This window comes from Schistocerca americana, chromosome 4, assembly GCF_021461395.2.
Source record: "Schistocerca americana isolate TAMUIC-IGC-003095 chromosome 4, iqSchAmer2.1, whole genome shotgun sequence".
Lineage (NCBI taxonomy): Eukaryota > Metazoa > Arthropoda > Insecta > Orthoptera > Acrididae > Schistocerca > Schistocerca americana.
Window position 1 is genome coordinate 592,797,129 of NC_060122.1, and position 13,973 is coordinate 592,811,101.

Below are 13,973 nucleotides of genomic sequence, written 5' to 3' on the forward strand. Positions count from 1 at the left end.
ACAAACCGATCAATAGCCAGCAACTGTTGTGGCAACACTGTAGTGGCAAGTGACAGATGTCAACTAACAAGTAATTTTAATTGGGCCATAGTCTGCAAACAAATTGAAAAACACGAGATCAGCAAGACCAAAAGATATTAACTTACAGATTTAAGGAGAGAGAATATTCTTTGTTTATTCAGGATTAATATTAGCATAAATAAAAATTATTGTTATTTATTATTATATCTTCGTTTTCCTGTTAATCTTACAGTTATAGTTAGATAGTGGTGTTAAAAGCAGAATGCCTGTGACTACTTGTACTTGATTTGATATGGGGCATTTGATCTTTATTGTTAACCATCATTTTAGGAATATTATGTGGTATGTTGTTAAATTTAGCTGATTTTGATAATGTACTAAATATTCACCTACAAGATTGGTTGACAAGCCGTATGCTATTTGTTGGCTGTTTTCTGCATTCATGCTAGCAAATTTCTTGCGAGTTCGCCATTCCATGTCAGTTACATGGTACATCAACAACAAAAATACTTACATGTAGTATGTCCTGCATAAATCCCTACGAAACTTCTCTCACAGGCTAAAATAGTATTAGATAAGACATAAAGTGTAAAACCAATAGTAGGCTTACTCCTCATTGCTCAGCATAAAACTGATAGATGTAACGAAAATAGACTTTTCATTCAGTGAAACAAGTAGTTTTTTATGTGAGTGAAATGTGTATTCCATTGTAGTTCATCCAAAAATATAATTGTAAATGTGTGAAATACTACCCTGGTAGCCACATCATATAGTGTTTCAGATTCACAGATGCGAGATATTATTTTGTGTGTTTATTTATTGATACAGAGCAACTGCTGCCATGTTTTATTTCAGTATTCGCAACTGCATTTGACATACTGTGTAATTAACAATTTTGTGTGCGAGTGCGTGTGCGTGATGATACTTTGTAATCTTGAGGAAGCAAATTCATAGATGACAGTTATAGTTCTATAATAGCAAAGTTGTTCATCTTTATGAACATAAAGTTGACTGAAAACTAATGTAGTGAAGCAAATATGCTGCTGAACTTTAGTGGCAGTTTAGTAACCAAAGTGAAGCAAACATTAAATAGCTGAAAGAAGAATTATTACTTATTATTATTATTATTATTATTAGTAGTAGTAGTAGTAGTAGTAGTAGTAGTAGTAGTAGTAGTTGTTGTTGTTGTTAGTCATACGACTAAAATAAATACAACACAATTAATATGAAAAATAATCTAAATTACACTGAGGTGACAAAAGTCATGGGCTAGCAATATGCACATACACAGGTGGCGTAGTTTCACATACATGCGATATAAAAGGGCATTGCATTGGCAGAGCTATCATTTGTGCTCAGGTGATTCATGTGAAAAGGTTTCCAATGTGATTATGACAGCAATTAGCAGACTTTGAATACAGAATTGTAATTGGAGCTAGACGTATGGAACATAACATTTTGGAGCCTGAAAATTCCAAGTTTCAGACTTCACTTCTCGTCATGGACAATGAAATAACCGACAGCCGTCACTTGATCACTTGATAACTGAGAGCTGCCACATTTGGGTAGAAATCAATATGGGATGTACAACGATCATACCCATTAGGACAGTGTGCCAAAATTTGGCATTAATGGGCTATAGCAGCAGACGACTGACACATGGGCCTTTGCTAACGGCATGACATCACCTGCAGTGCATCTCCTGGGCTCGTGACCATGTTGATTGGACCCTAGAAGACTGGAAAAACTGTGGCCTGGTCATTTGAGTCCCAATTTCACAAAGACTACAAATCCACGGGCCCAGGTTGTCAACAAGGCATCGTGCAAGCTGATGGTGTCTCTATAACGGTGTGGGCTGTGTTTATATAGAATTGACTGGGTTCTCTGGTCCAACTGAACCAATCATTGACTAGAAATGGTCATGTTGGGCTACTTTGAGACTATTTGCAGCCATTCATGGACTTCATGTTCCCAAACAATGATGGAATCTTTATGGATGATATTGTGCCATGTCACCAGGCCACAATTGTTCGTGATTGGTTTGAAGAACACTCTGGACAGTTTGAGCAAACAACTTGGCTGTCTAGATCACCCAACCTGAATTCCATTGAAAATCTATGGGACGTAATTGAGAGGTCAATTTGTACACAAAATCCTGCACTGGCAGCACTTTCACATTTGTGGCTAGCTATAGAGGCAGTATGGCTCAGTGTTTCTGCATGAAACTTCCAACGACTTGATAAATCCATGCCACATCAGGTTGCAGCAGTACACAAAACAAAACTAGATCCAATACAATAGTAGGAGGTATTCTGTGACTTTAGTCACCTTAGTGTAAATTAACAAGGGGACCCTAGGCACTGGCACTCTTCAGATTTTCTTAATATTTGTGAGATTTGAGGATCACTGCCCAGACATTAATTTCTTCAATCAGTACAGCACAGTTTTCCGAAAAGCCGCGGGTTGGGGGGCGTCTTTGAAGATATATATAAGATTTTTAACATAGTTGCTGATAGCTGTGTGCATAGCATTGAATTGTTGTAATCATGAATTTGCTGGTTTGAAGCTCACTTAGAGAACTATTTTTTTATTTACGTAAATTATTATTATTAATTGAATTCTGTATCTGTAAACAAATGTTGAATCACAAATTTTTAATGAAAATGTATGGGCCATATATAAAGTAAAATATGATACAGGCATGCAAAGTGCCTTACTGACAAATTAAAAAAAATTATGTACATCAGTAGTACTGTTCAATCTCTCTATTTTTAAGAAAAAAAATTATGTTGCTCTCAAATTGCAACACTTTCTAAACTTCCATGCTAATTAAGTCCATAGAACTGTGGTCTTTTCCACGTGTGCTCCTGACCAAAGAGCAGTTCTGGTAGTTTGAGTCCAAGGATTTTATTTATCGTGCATATTGCATTCTTGTAATATTTCCATAGAAACTTTCTTTACTGAAGACACATTTCTTTCTCTCCAACCCAGAAGTGTAGTAGCAATTTTCATAGATTTAGCTTTAAATGTTTTTGATATACTGAAATATTTTCTCAAATTCTTAGTCCCTATTTCACCACTTAACACCTGAATTTCCAAAAACGGTTAAAGAACAGGGTGTATAAGGCCCAGGAAATACTGGAAAAACCCAAGAATTTTTTCATTTGGGAGAAACCTGGGAATTTTTCATTGTTTTAGTTTTCAGTTAAATTTTTGTAATTTTGAGTGGTAAGAACCTGCACTCTAACAAAGAATATTACTGTATTCTGCAACTGCTGAATAATACTGCAGCAATAAAACATAACTGAGAGGGGGAAAAGATAAAATAAAAAACTAAACAAGGGTGTTCACACAAGTGTCTGCCAACAGCAAAATGTGTCAAATGCTGTAGGACGCTTCATAGCAAGCTGCTTCCAATGATCGTGACATCACAGCTGTTAACATTAGATTCATTTGAGCAATTTACAGCAAGCTCATGTGCATGCACAGTTAAGCCACATATGAGCAACACTTCTGCCCACATGAAGTGTAGCTGGTATCAGCAATAGCAGCAAACAGACAGATGCTACCTGCAAAAATTTTTCTGTTGCGCCCAAGTTGCCAGATTCGCACATGCGCAGAGCAGTCTGAGTTCTAGCGGTGAGGGGGTAATCTCCACGTGACCCTTGTTTACTTTTAATGATTTTGCTGTTTCCTCTTTGTTTACAGCTCTCACGTCAAATGATGATAAAACGGATTCTGCGGCCGGGAACTATCAAGTGAATTAAAATACGGGGGATGGAATTTAAATAGTGGCCACTACTTATTTGCAACTGATACAAAAGAGTTGCATGTTTGGACCTGTTACTGTCCTTCAAAGTAGTCACCCGCATTGTGTAGAACCCGTTGCCAGCGATGTGGAAGGCATAGTATACCGTTAGCATAGCCTGTTCTGTTGATGGCGCGAATGGAACAGTTTACTGCCTGTCGAATCTATGGAACAGTTCTGAAGCGAATGCCACAAAGTGATTCCTTCATCTTTGGAATAAAATCAAAGTCACAAGGACTTAAGGCCGGGAAGTATGGTGGATGGTTCAATACTTGCCAGTCCCATCGACTGAACAGAGCAGCCCCAGCTTGCGCTGTATGCGGCATCGCATTATTGTGCAAAATGATGGGTGGGTTGCGCAGAAAGTGTCGCCACTTTTTTCACAAAGCTGGTTGCAGGTGATGCCCCAAAAACAAACAATAACATTGTGCATTGACAGTCTACCGTGGAGAAACGTAATGTGTTAGGGTAGCGTAATGCGTTCAAAAACATAGTGACATCTTTAAGTTAGACAGCTTGTTCACAAGACTGTGTTTCCCTCGATTGTGTGCACGCCGGTGACATCGGATGGATGGTTCAGATGATGCACTTGGGTGACCAGGACTGTCTTTGAAAACACTGGATCCCACAAGGCCAGCAACAACACACCGCCGAAATTCCTTTAGCTTTTTCTTTTCATTTGGCTTGGTTAGTCGAAACAATATAAATGCATTTCCAACAGAAATATCAATCATATACCAAAACAGTCTGAGCCACCAGCGTCTAGATTTTCTGTCAATTGCATAGAAACTATTCATCATGTCCGCTTTATCTACACATGCCATGTTCGAATTACAAGATTTCACTATCTGTGGGCAAGGTATTTTTGTAATTGTGCCATCCTTTTCTTTCCTACCGACTTCTTTCAAAGTTACATGTGAGCCAATTGTTGATAGTAATTTGTGACAAGACGTTTATGTTTCCATTTCATGCATGCAATCCCATCAGAACGAACTGACCAGTCACTTTCTCCTCTTCGCAACTCTTTGTCCCGTTTCAGAGGAGGAAGTCCTTTTCTGTGGACTCTAATGGTATCACAGGCTAGGATACCATCAAGTTTTAGTGTCTGCAAAAGTGGAACACTAGTTTAAAAAAAGTCAAAATATATGTGACATCCTTTGCCTTCTAAGCCTTTAGACAAATCTCTTAACAATCCTCTCTCCCAAACATTTCTCCACTGCACCATCTGATTTCCCAGTATATACCCCAAAATCACAGGTATATCCCATTTTGTCAGCTCTGACCCATATTTTGTACCCCCTCTTGATGGGCTTTTGAGGCATATACTGTTTGAATGATATTTGCCCTTTGAATTTCACCATGCATTCAGCAACAGATTGCTCCTTACTGGGAGCATAACATTCTTTGAAACTTGTCAGTAATTAATTAATTTGTAGTCAAATTTTATACAATTTATAGTAACATTTATTCCCTTTTTGTGGCATAAGGGTGTTGTCATTTACATGTATATGAGATAAAATCCAGCAAAATCTTTTCAATGACACAAGTGAAGAAATGGACTGATCTCTGAGTTCGTTGTGCGATGACCAGCAATCACGATATGCGCAGGGTTGTTTGTTACCCATTAGAATATTTATAGCCAAAAACACCTGAGCAAATTTTCCCCAAATAGCTATAAAAAGAAATCAACTGGCAGCATACCTTCACTTTCAGTTTTCCTTTGACACCAACTTCCTCTAAGACCTTACTAGTGGCACGTTATCTTCAGAACTGAAACTGTAATCACTGTCATTTTCAGAACGATTTTCACTTTCAGAAACAACATTAGACATTACTGGTCTTCGCACTTGTGAATCAAGATCACTGTCCTCAGCCAAAATATCACTTTCATTATCACTGGTACTGCCAGTCTCAGAGTCCACGACAGAAGTAATTTCTTCTAAAAGACATGTCAGAACTTCCTCATCCTTTAATTTGCGAGAAAACATTTCGCAAAACTGAAATTAAAAAAGAGAGAGAGATAAGCTTCTAATACTACCCCTGCAGCCGCAGTGGTTTCAAACAAAACCACCAGAGTAAATACGGAAAAAGTACATGATTTTCATTATTGTTGCAATACATATCACATGTATTTATATACAAAGTATTATGAATTTGTTCCATGTGTGAAACTTACATTTCAAAGACAAATTCAATCACAAATCAAGAAAAAGAGAACCAGCATACCACAGACAATAATGGCACTTATACTTGAATAGCTAACTGCAACCACGTGAGAAATATTGACGTAGTTCAAATTTTCATCGCTAGATGACAGTGCAGAATCAAAACGTCATTGGTGGCTTCAAATGAAACCACATCGTCACAGAGGGTTAATCTCCAAAAGCCATTATTATTATTATTATTATTATTATTATTACAATTATTATTATTATTAAAGCCTTGTGTCTTATTTTTTTAGGAAATCTATATTCAGACACCTTCAAACCCTATAAATATGAAGAAAATTGAAAAGGGCTATTCTGTAAGTTCCTCTTGTAAGATCCTTTGTAGCACGGAACCAAATGAACCAAAAATACTGTCATAATTTGTTAAATACTACAGTGAACTGAGGAATAATAAGAAAATATGCCAGTTGGTGATGACTTGTCTGCCATTTCATTCATTCATCCATTGCAATAAAAGTTGTGGTTTTTAAATGCTTTGTTTAATTTTAGTTACCTGACTTGCTCACTAGCTACTGCAGAGCATTTCACACTAATTCTTTAATTTTTAAATGCAATTAAAAGGAGACAGTATTGCTGCCTGCTTCACACTGTCAAGAAGGGAGAATCTACTTTTAGAAGTGAGATTCTGACTGCTGGTAAATGCATATAAAAGTAGATAATTCTATCCAACAAATTTAAAACTGTGCAGGCTGATATGACAGTAAGACAAAAAAATTATATTCAGGAGTAGTGGGGTTAGTTCCCTGTTTACCCACTTTCAAATTAGTTTTCAGCTGCTTCCTCTCTAGAGGCTGATTCCAGAATGCTTCCTTGAATATTATTTGATTGTATCCCTAATTTGTGTCCTTATCGTCTAGTTCAGTTTAATTTTTTAAAATCATTTAGATAATTTTAATAATCCCTGTTAACCTCTAGACTTTTGTGTATCATCAATAATCATTCTGTAATGTAAAACATATTTTCTGTTTGTTTTCAGTCTATGGAACATTCCACCTATCTTGACCGAATGACTGAGTTGGTTTCTATGTATTTGGACATGGAAATAAAGGCTTCAAGGTATTGTAATCCTCCACAGTGTGTCTTGTTTTCCAAAAAGTAGGCTGTGTATTTGACTGAATACAAAATGGAAAATTGCCACTTAGTTCTAGATAATATAGTGATGTTACATTCTTCAAATGCTGCTTTTCAATGTATCTAGTTTTTAAGTCATGGTTGTACACAGCTGTGTTAATCAATTTATTCATAAACAGATAATGTTCAGGAATGTGACAACTTATAACCACTATCAAATTTCATGCTACAAATCAACATCTCCATTCAACTGTAAATCAGAAGCACATGCAGTGTATAATAAATCTGAGGCAAGCACACGACATGATTATTGTTATTTTGTTTCCCCACAGATTTGCGGTAAGCTGTATGTGCCCCAGATTTATAATTGAATGGAGATGTTGGTTTGCAGCACATTTCTTATTAGTTGTTGTGTGTTGTAACCCGTCTAATTAGGATACAATACTCCTGAAGATGGTCTGTTTATTATCGAAACTGTTTGTTTTATAACGTGATTGATACAGCTGTGTGCAACCATGATTTTTCAATAATTCGTACGATCTGTGAGTCATTACCTCCTCAAAATAGTATCTAGGTTAAGCCCTACAATCAGTCAAAATCTTTGCTGCCAATGAGGTAATCATTCATATTTACATGTTGTAGGTTTTCATTGTTGCAATTTGACCATAGTTATTTAGGTTTTCTTATATGGTGATGTGAATGGCAAACACTGTTAATGTGTGTGTGACTTCTTTGTAAATAGTGCAAATGGGTTGCACAAAGATAGTTATAAACGAGCAAAAACTGAATATATACACAAACAATCCTGTTTGAGGAACATCCGCAACCGAACTTTATACCAGAGCTTGAAAATACCGTTACGGTTGTAAAGTTCTTTTATTTAGGACACAACCAGTTTTGGGCTCCTATCCGGCCATCTTCAGATGTCGTACTGAAAATAGCAAGAGATAGGAGGTAATTTTTACATGCAGTAATACACAAACAAAAAATTTCTTAAAATTTAAAAACCACTAGTTGGGCTAGGTCCTCTAAAATGTAAGTCAATGCCAAAGTAACACCAGACAGTACTGCAGAAGATTGCCTGAGTAAAGAAATATGCCAAGAATACCAGGACACCCACACTTGGTGCTGTGACTCCGAGTGCCGCGGTGGATGAGTGCAAGATGCGGTGTGCTACCAGCGAGTCCAGAGCGCAGACTAGCATTCATGAAGGAGGGAGCCAACTGGTAAACCAGAATGGCAAAAGTACTGTCATCTGTTGACAGGAATAAGAATGCTGGGTCACTAGCCCAGATGTTCAGTTGAATTACTGATTTACATTTAAAATGAAAAAAGGAAACATTATACAGAAAGTTCATTATGTGTCGTAAAGGAGTAGTACAGAACTGCAGTAAAACTGAGTGGAAGCTGGCGACATAAATTTCATGTACAAACCATGAAATGCAGTGAAATTTTTTCCTTTACCCAAGTGGTATTCAAGTTCTTAATTTAGTGGGGATATATATGTGGCTAGACGTAAAAACACACCACAGTCATCAGTTAAAAGAACATACACATGTGCCACTCCTATTTACAAGCATCCATCCAGTTCATTTTACATAGCTGGAAAATGTCCTCTTTTAATAGAAGTTTGCATGTTATTCATTTTTTGTCCTATGACTATGTGCATTATTGTGCTGCATCATTGTGTGTCCTCACTAATTTAAAATTTACCTGTCTTTTTTCATGATGTAAAATTCGTCTCAGTTTGGATCTTATGTAAGCCTCTATTAGTTATCAACTTTTAGTTAGCAGGTTTGAAATTGACCCAACTTTAATGTGTCCTTTTATTACTATTTCAGCTAGCTATTAATTGGCATAATAGTTTCTGACAGTGTGGACTTAAGGTTTCACTACTTTCCCGTTTGGTCAGTAATGAGATGTTTGTAAATAGGACTAGACACACTCACCCTCTTGTTGCAAGGTAGTGGGTCTGTGCCTTGACCTATCAAAGGCCTTTGACTGGATCAGTCATAAAATTCTTTACTAACAACTTAAATTGAAAAGAACATACAGAAAATGTTGTGGGGAAGGCAAAACAAAGACTGCGTTTTATTGGCAGAGCATTCAGAAAATGTAACAGATCTACTAAAGAGAGTGCATACACTATGCTTGTCTATCCTTTTTTGGAGTACTGCTGCAGGGTCTGTGATCCTTACTACATAGGATTAACAGAGTACTTCATGAAAGTTCAGAAAAGAACAACACATTCGGTATTATCGCAAAATAGGGGAGAGGGTGTGACTGATATGATAAGGGATTTGGGTGGACATCATTAAAACAAAGGCATGTTTTGTTGTGGTGGAATCTTCTTATGAGATTTCAATTGCAAACTTTCTCCTTCAAATGCAAAAATATTTCATTGACGTTGACCTGCATAGGGAGAAACGATCATCATAATAAAACAAGGGAAATCAGAGCTCACATGGAAAGATATAGGTGTTTTTTCCGCGCTCTGTGAAAAGTTGGAATAATAGTTAGTTATTGTGAAAGTGGTTCGATAAACCCTCTGCCAGGCACTTAAGTGTGATTTGCAGAGTATCGATGTAGATGTAGGGAGTTTCTGCAGCTATAAGCAACTGTAAGCTGCCTTTTTCTTTTGTTGCAAATGAAATTATATTGACGAGCAGTCTGGATGTTAGCTTTTGTTCTGTTTGCATTTAGTTTAAATTGTACAATAAGCATTTAATACTTTGGTGATGCCTTGCTCTGTTTATTACTAACCCCCCCCCCCCCCCCCCTCCAAGAAAATAAAAATAAAAAAAGCACACCACACAGTGCAGCATAATCATTTTGATCACTTCGATCTGTTACTTCCAGTGCTGCCCAGTTTTTGCTACTTGTCTTTGAACTAATTAGGTAAAGAAGTAAGTAAAATGTCAGTTTTGTTTTTAGCAGTGAATAGCTTTCAGAAGTAAATTACTGTTCATTTCCAGAAATTAAGCAATAACTGTGACTGGTATATCTGAAATGAAAATACTACCTCTTAACATTATGACAGTCTTAAAAGACAGATCTGTATTGAGCTGATAGGAAAAAAAATAGATATGTAAAACATACTAGTAAGAGAAGCAAGTTTCAGTTTCAGATTTTTAATTCCAAAATAGAAAAGGTGGTTTGTGCATGTCCATGTTATTAAAACAACCTGCAACAATCTTTCTTAGGTAAGCAGTGACATAATTTCCTAATTTTTTAAAACTAATTTATTTATGTTTTTGCTACAGTTTTTCCACTGGTTCTGCCTGACTATAATATGTACTACGTCAACTCGCAGCTAGGAGATTATTTTAAACTGTATCTGTAATTTACTTGTTCCCTCTGGAAGATATACATAAAAATTAAGGACACAATAACTGTTGGTGCATATTTTCTCCAGAAAGACAGATCATTTGGTTTGTGGGAACTAGTATTGGCAACAGAGGCAGCTGAGTTACAAATAAAACTTTTCCCATTTTATATCCCCCTCCCTCACCCCGTGGCTCACAATGCTTGGCTACGACTGGCACTCAGTCTTTGCAACATTACTAACATTACTTCCTTTTTGTGCTACAAGCTTGTGCATCCAAAATTCCTTTCCCCCTCTGCATATCCATCGGATGGTTTCCTTGGTGCAGACCCTGCATGGACCTGGTTTATGATACGGAACTCAAGTTTCCACTTGCAGCGATTTCTTCAACTTTCTTTAAATAAACACATGGTCCCCGTTGTTGAATTTCACCTGCTACCAAGTTTCAAAATTCACCAGAAGTGCGTTTCGTGCAGGGAAGGTTGCCTAATGTGGTGTGTGCTCCACCTTTGTGCCTTTCATCTTTGCACTCTTCCCTCCCCATGTATGCCAAGGAGTATGTGCCCATCGTTACTGAGGCACGGGGACACTGAGCAACAGATTAGTGGCCAGGTAGCTATTGCTGAGGCTGAGTGGCACCCAAGGGGAGACACCCCATTCAGAGTGGGTGGCAACATGGCATGTGAGCAGCAAATGAAGAAGATGAAGTTATCTCCTGCAGGTGGTGATACAGCCCCAGCAGTCTCTGTGGAAGGAAAGTCCTAGTTTAATGCAGAGAGATAAAACCCTAAAATGTTCCCTTCCCTGGCTAGGCTGTGGGAGGAACATAAGGCTAAGTGGCAAGCAGAGAAATAATCCCCCCCCCCCCCCTCCCCCCAAATACTTATTTTGCGTGGTGACTGAGGGGGATTTCTTCTCAATCACAAAACCGTTATTCTTTATGGAGAACATAGAAGAGAAGTTTTGGGAATTGACAGCCATCTCTAAAATGAAAAGTTGGTGGTCAATTTTGATCAAAACAGCATTCCCTGCCCAGTCATGGGCATTACTCGCTTTTAACAACCTGAGAGACATACCAGTAACTGCCACTCCCCATAGTTGTGTAAATACACTACTGGCCATTAAAATTGCTACACCACTAAGATGATGTGCTACAGATGCAAAATTTAACTGACAGGAAGAAGATGCTGTGATATGCAAATGATTAGCTTTTCAGAGCATTCACACAAGGTTGGCGCCGGTGGCGACACCTACAACGTGCTGACATGAGGAAAGTTTCCAACCGATTTCTCATACACAAACAGCAGCTGACCGGCGTTGCCTGGTGAAACTATGTTGTGATGCCTCGTGTAAGGAGGAGAAATGCGTACCATCACGTTTCCGACTTTGATAAAGGTCGGATTGTAGCCTATTGTGATTGCGGTTTTTCGTATCACGACATTGCTGTTCACGTTGGTCGAGATCCAGTGACTGTTAGCAGAATATGGAATCGGTGGGTTCAGGAGGGTAATACGGAACGCCATGCTGGATCCCAACGGCCTCGTATCACTAGCAGTAGAGATGACAGGCATCTTATCTGCATGGCTGTAACGGATTGTGCAGCCAAGTCTCGATCCACGAGTCTACGGATGGGAACGTTTGCAAGACAACAACCATCTGCACGAATAGTTCGACGACATTTGCAACAGCATGGACTATCAGCTCGGAGACCATGGCTGCGGTTACACTTGACGCTGCATCACAGACAGGAGCGCCTGCGATGGTGTACTCAATGACGAACCTGGGTGCATGAATGGCAAAAGGTCATTTTTTCAGATGAATCCAGGTTCTGTTTACAGCATCATGATGGTCGCATCCGTGTTTGGCGACATCGCAGTGAACGCACATTGGAAGCGTGTATTCGTCATCGCCATACTGGCGTATCACCCGGTGTGATGGCATGGGGTGCCATTGGTTACACGTCTCGGTCACCTCTTGTTCGCATTGACGGCACTTTGAACAGTGGACGTTACATTTCAAATATGTTACGACCCGTGGCTCTACCCTTCAATCTATCCCTGCGAAACCCTACATTTCAGCAGGATAATGCACGAACACATGTTGCAGGTCCTGTATGGGGCTCCCTCGATACAGAAAATGTTCGACTGCTGCTCTGGCCAGCACATTCTCCAGATCTCTCACCAAATGAAAACGTCTGGTCAATGGTGGCCAAGAAACTGGCTCGCCACAATACGCCAGTCACTACTCTAGATGAACTGTGGTATCGTGTTGAAGCTGTATGGGCAGCTGTCCTGTACATGCCATCCAAGCTCTGTTCGATTCAATGCCCAGGTGTATCAAGGCCGTTACTACGGCCAGAGGCGGTTGTTCTGGGTACTGATTTCTCAGGATCTATGCACCCAAATTGCATGAAAATGTAATCACATGTCAGATCTAGTATAATATATTTGTCTAATGAATACCCGTTTATCATCTGCATTTCTTCTTGGTGTAGCAATTTTAATGGCCAGTAGCGTATGATTCAGGGCATAATTTTCTTGCAGTCTGATTATGAGCTGCAAGTCAACTTGGAGCGAAGGGGGGTCTACACTATGTCCATTGCATACCCAGGGGCCAAAGGACAATTGGGTTGCTACTGGAACCTTCATCTTGACCTTTGAGGGCAGTTAATTGCCTGAGATTCCGGTGATCCCAGTTTGTACCGCTCAACGCAACCCAGAACCTGTATGTATTGATACCGTAAGCCCTCAGCCAGTTGCAGCAGGTGACCCTAGGGCATAACCTGCCTCCTTGGTCCCTTTGCACCATCATAGTACATCTACAATATTATCCTCCAGTGGAATTTTAGTGGTTTTTTCCATAACTTGGCCAAACTACAGCATCTTTCTAGCACTTCCCCTGTCTTCTGTGTTGCCCTTCAGGAGGCTTGGTTTCAAGCAGTGAAGACCATGCCCCTTTGTGGATACCGAGAATATTATAAGAATCGTGCTATGTATGACAGGGTGTTGGCCAGAATTTGTACATATGGTCTGGACACACTATATTGCGAATTGTGTGCCTCTTAATATGTCTTTTGAGGCCATGGCTGTTTGAGTACGGGCATTTCAGGATATTACCATTGCAATGTTTATCTCCCTCCCAATGGCTAAGTGTCTCAGTACATATTGTTTGCATTGGTTCCTCAGCTTCCTCCCACCTTTCCTGATCTTGGATGATTTCAAAGCCCATAACCCTTTGTTGGGTGGAACCACAGTCACTGGCTGCTGTAAAAACCTCGAAAACTTAGTGGCTCAACTTGACCTTTGCATCTTGAATACTGGCGTCCCCACACACTTCAGTGTGGCCCACGGAATTGTCTCGGCCATTGACTTTGCAATTTTCAGCTTTTGTCTCCTCCTATCCACCCACTGGAGAGTCTGCGATGACCTGTGTGGTAGTGACAACTTCCCAATTTTTGTGTCCCTCCCCCAACGCCACTCCTGTGGATGGCGGGCTGTCAACAGTGTTGACGGGGGCAATT

At 39.2% G+C, this 13,973-nt stretch overlaps 1 protein-coding gene across 4 annotated transcripts in view; it reads left to right on the plus strand.

Annotated features, from left to right (window-relative positions):
- LOC124613192 overlaps window positions 1-13,973 on the plus strand; it is a 409,752-nt gene that overhangs the window by 259,099 nt on the left and 136,680 nt on the right. For all 4 annotated transcript variants that reach the window (XR_006979618.1, XR_006979619.1, XM_047141846.1 and 1 more), the window contains exon 6: window positions 7,034-7,113. Coding sequence is in view for 2 of the 4 variants with exons in the window: in XM_047141846.1 (XP_046997802.1) it covers window positions 7,034-7,113 (80 nt within the window). In the remaining 2 variants the exon portion in view is untranslated. The remainder of the gene's footprint in view (window positions 1-7,033; window positions 7,114-13,973) is intronic.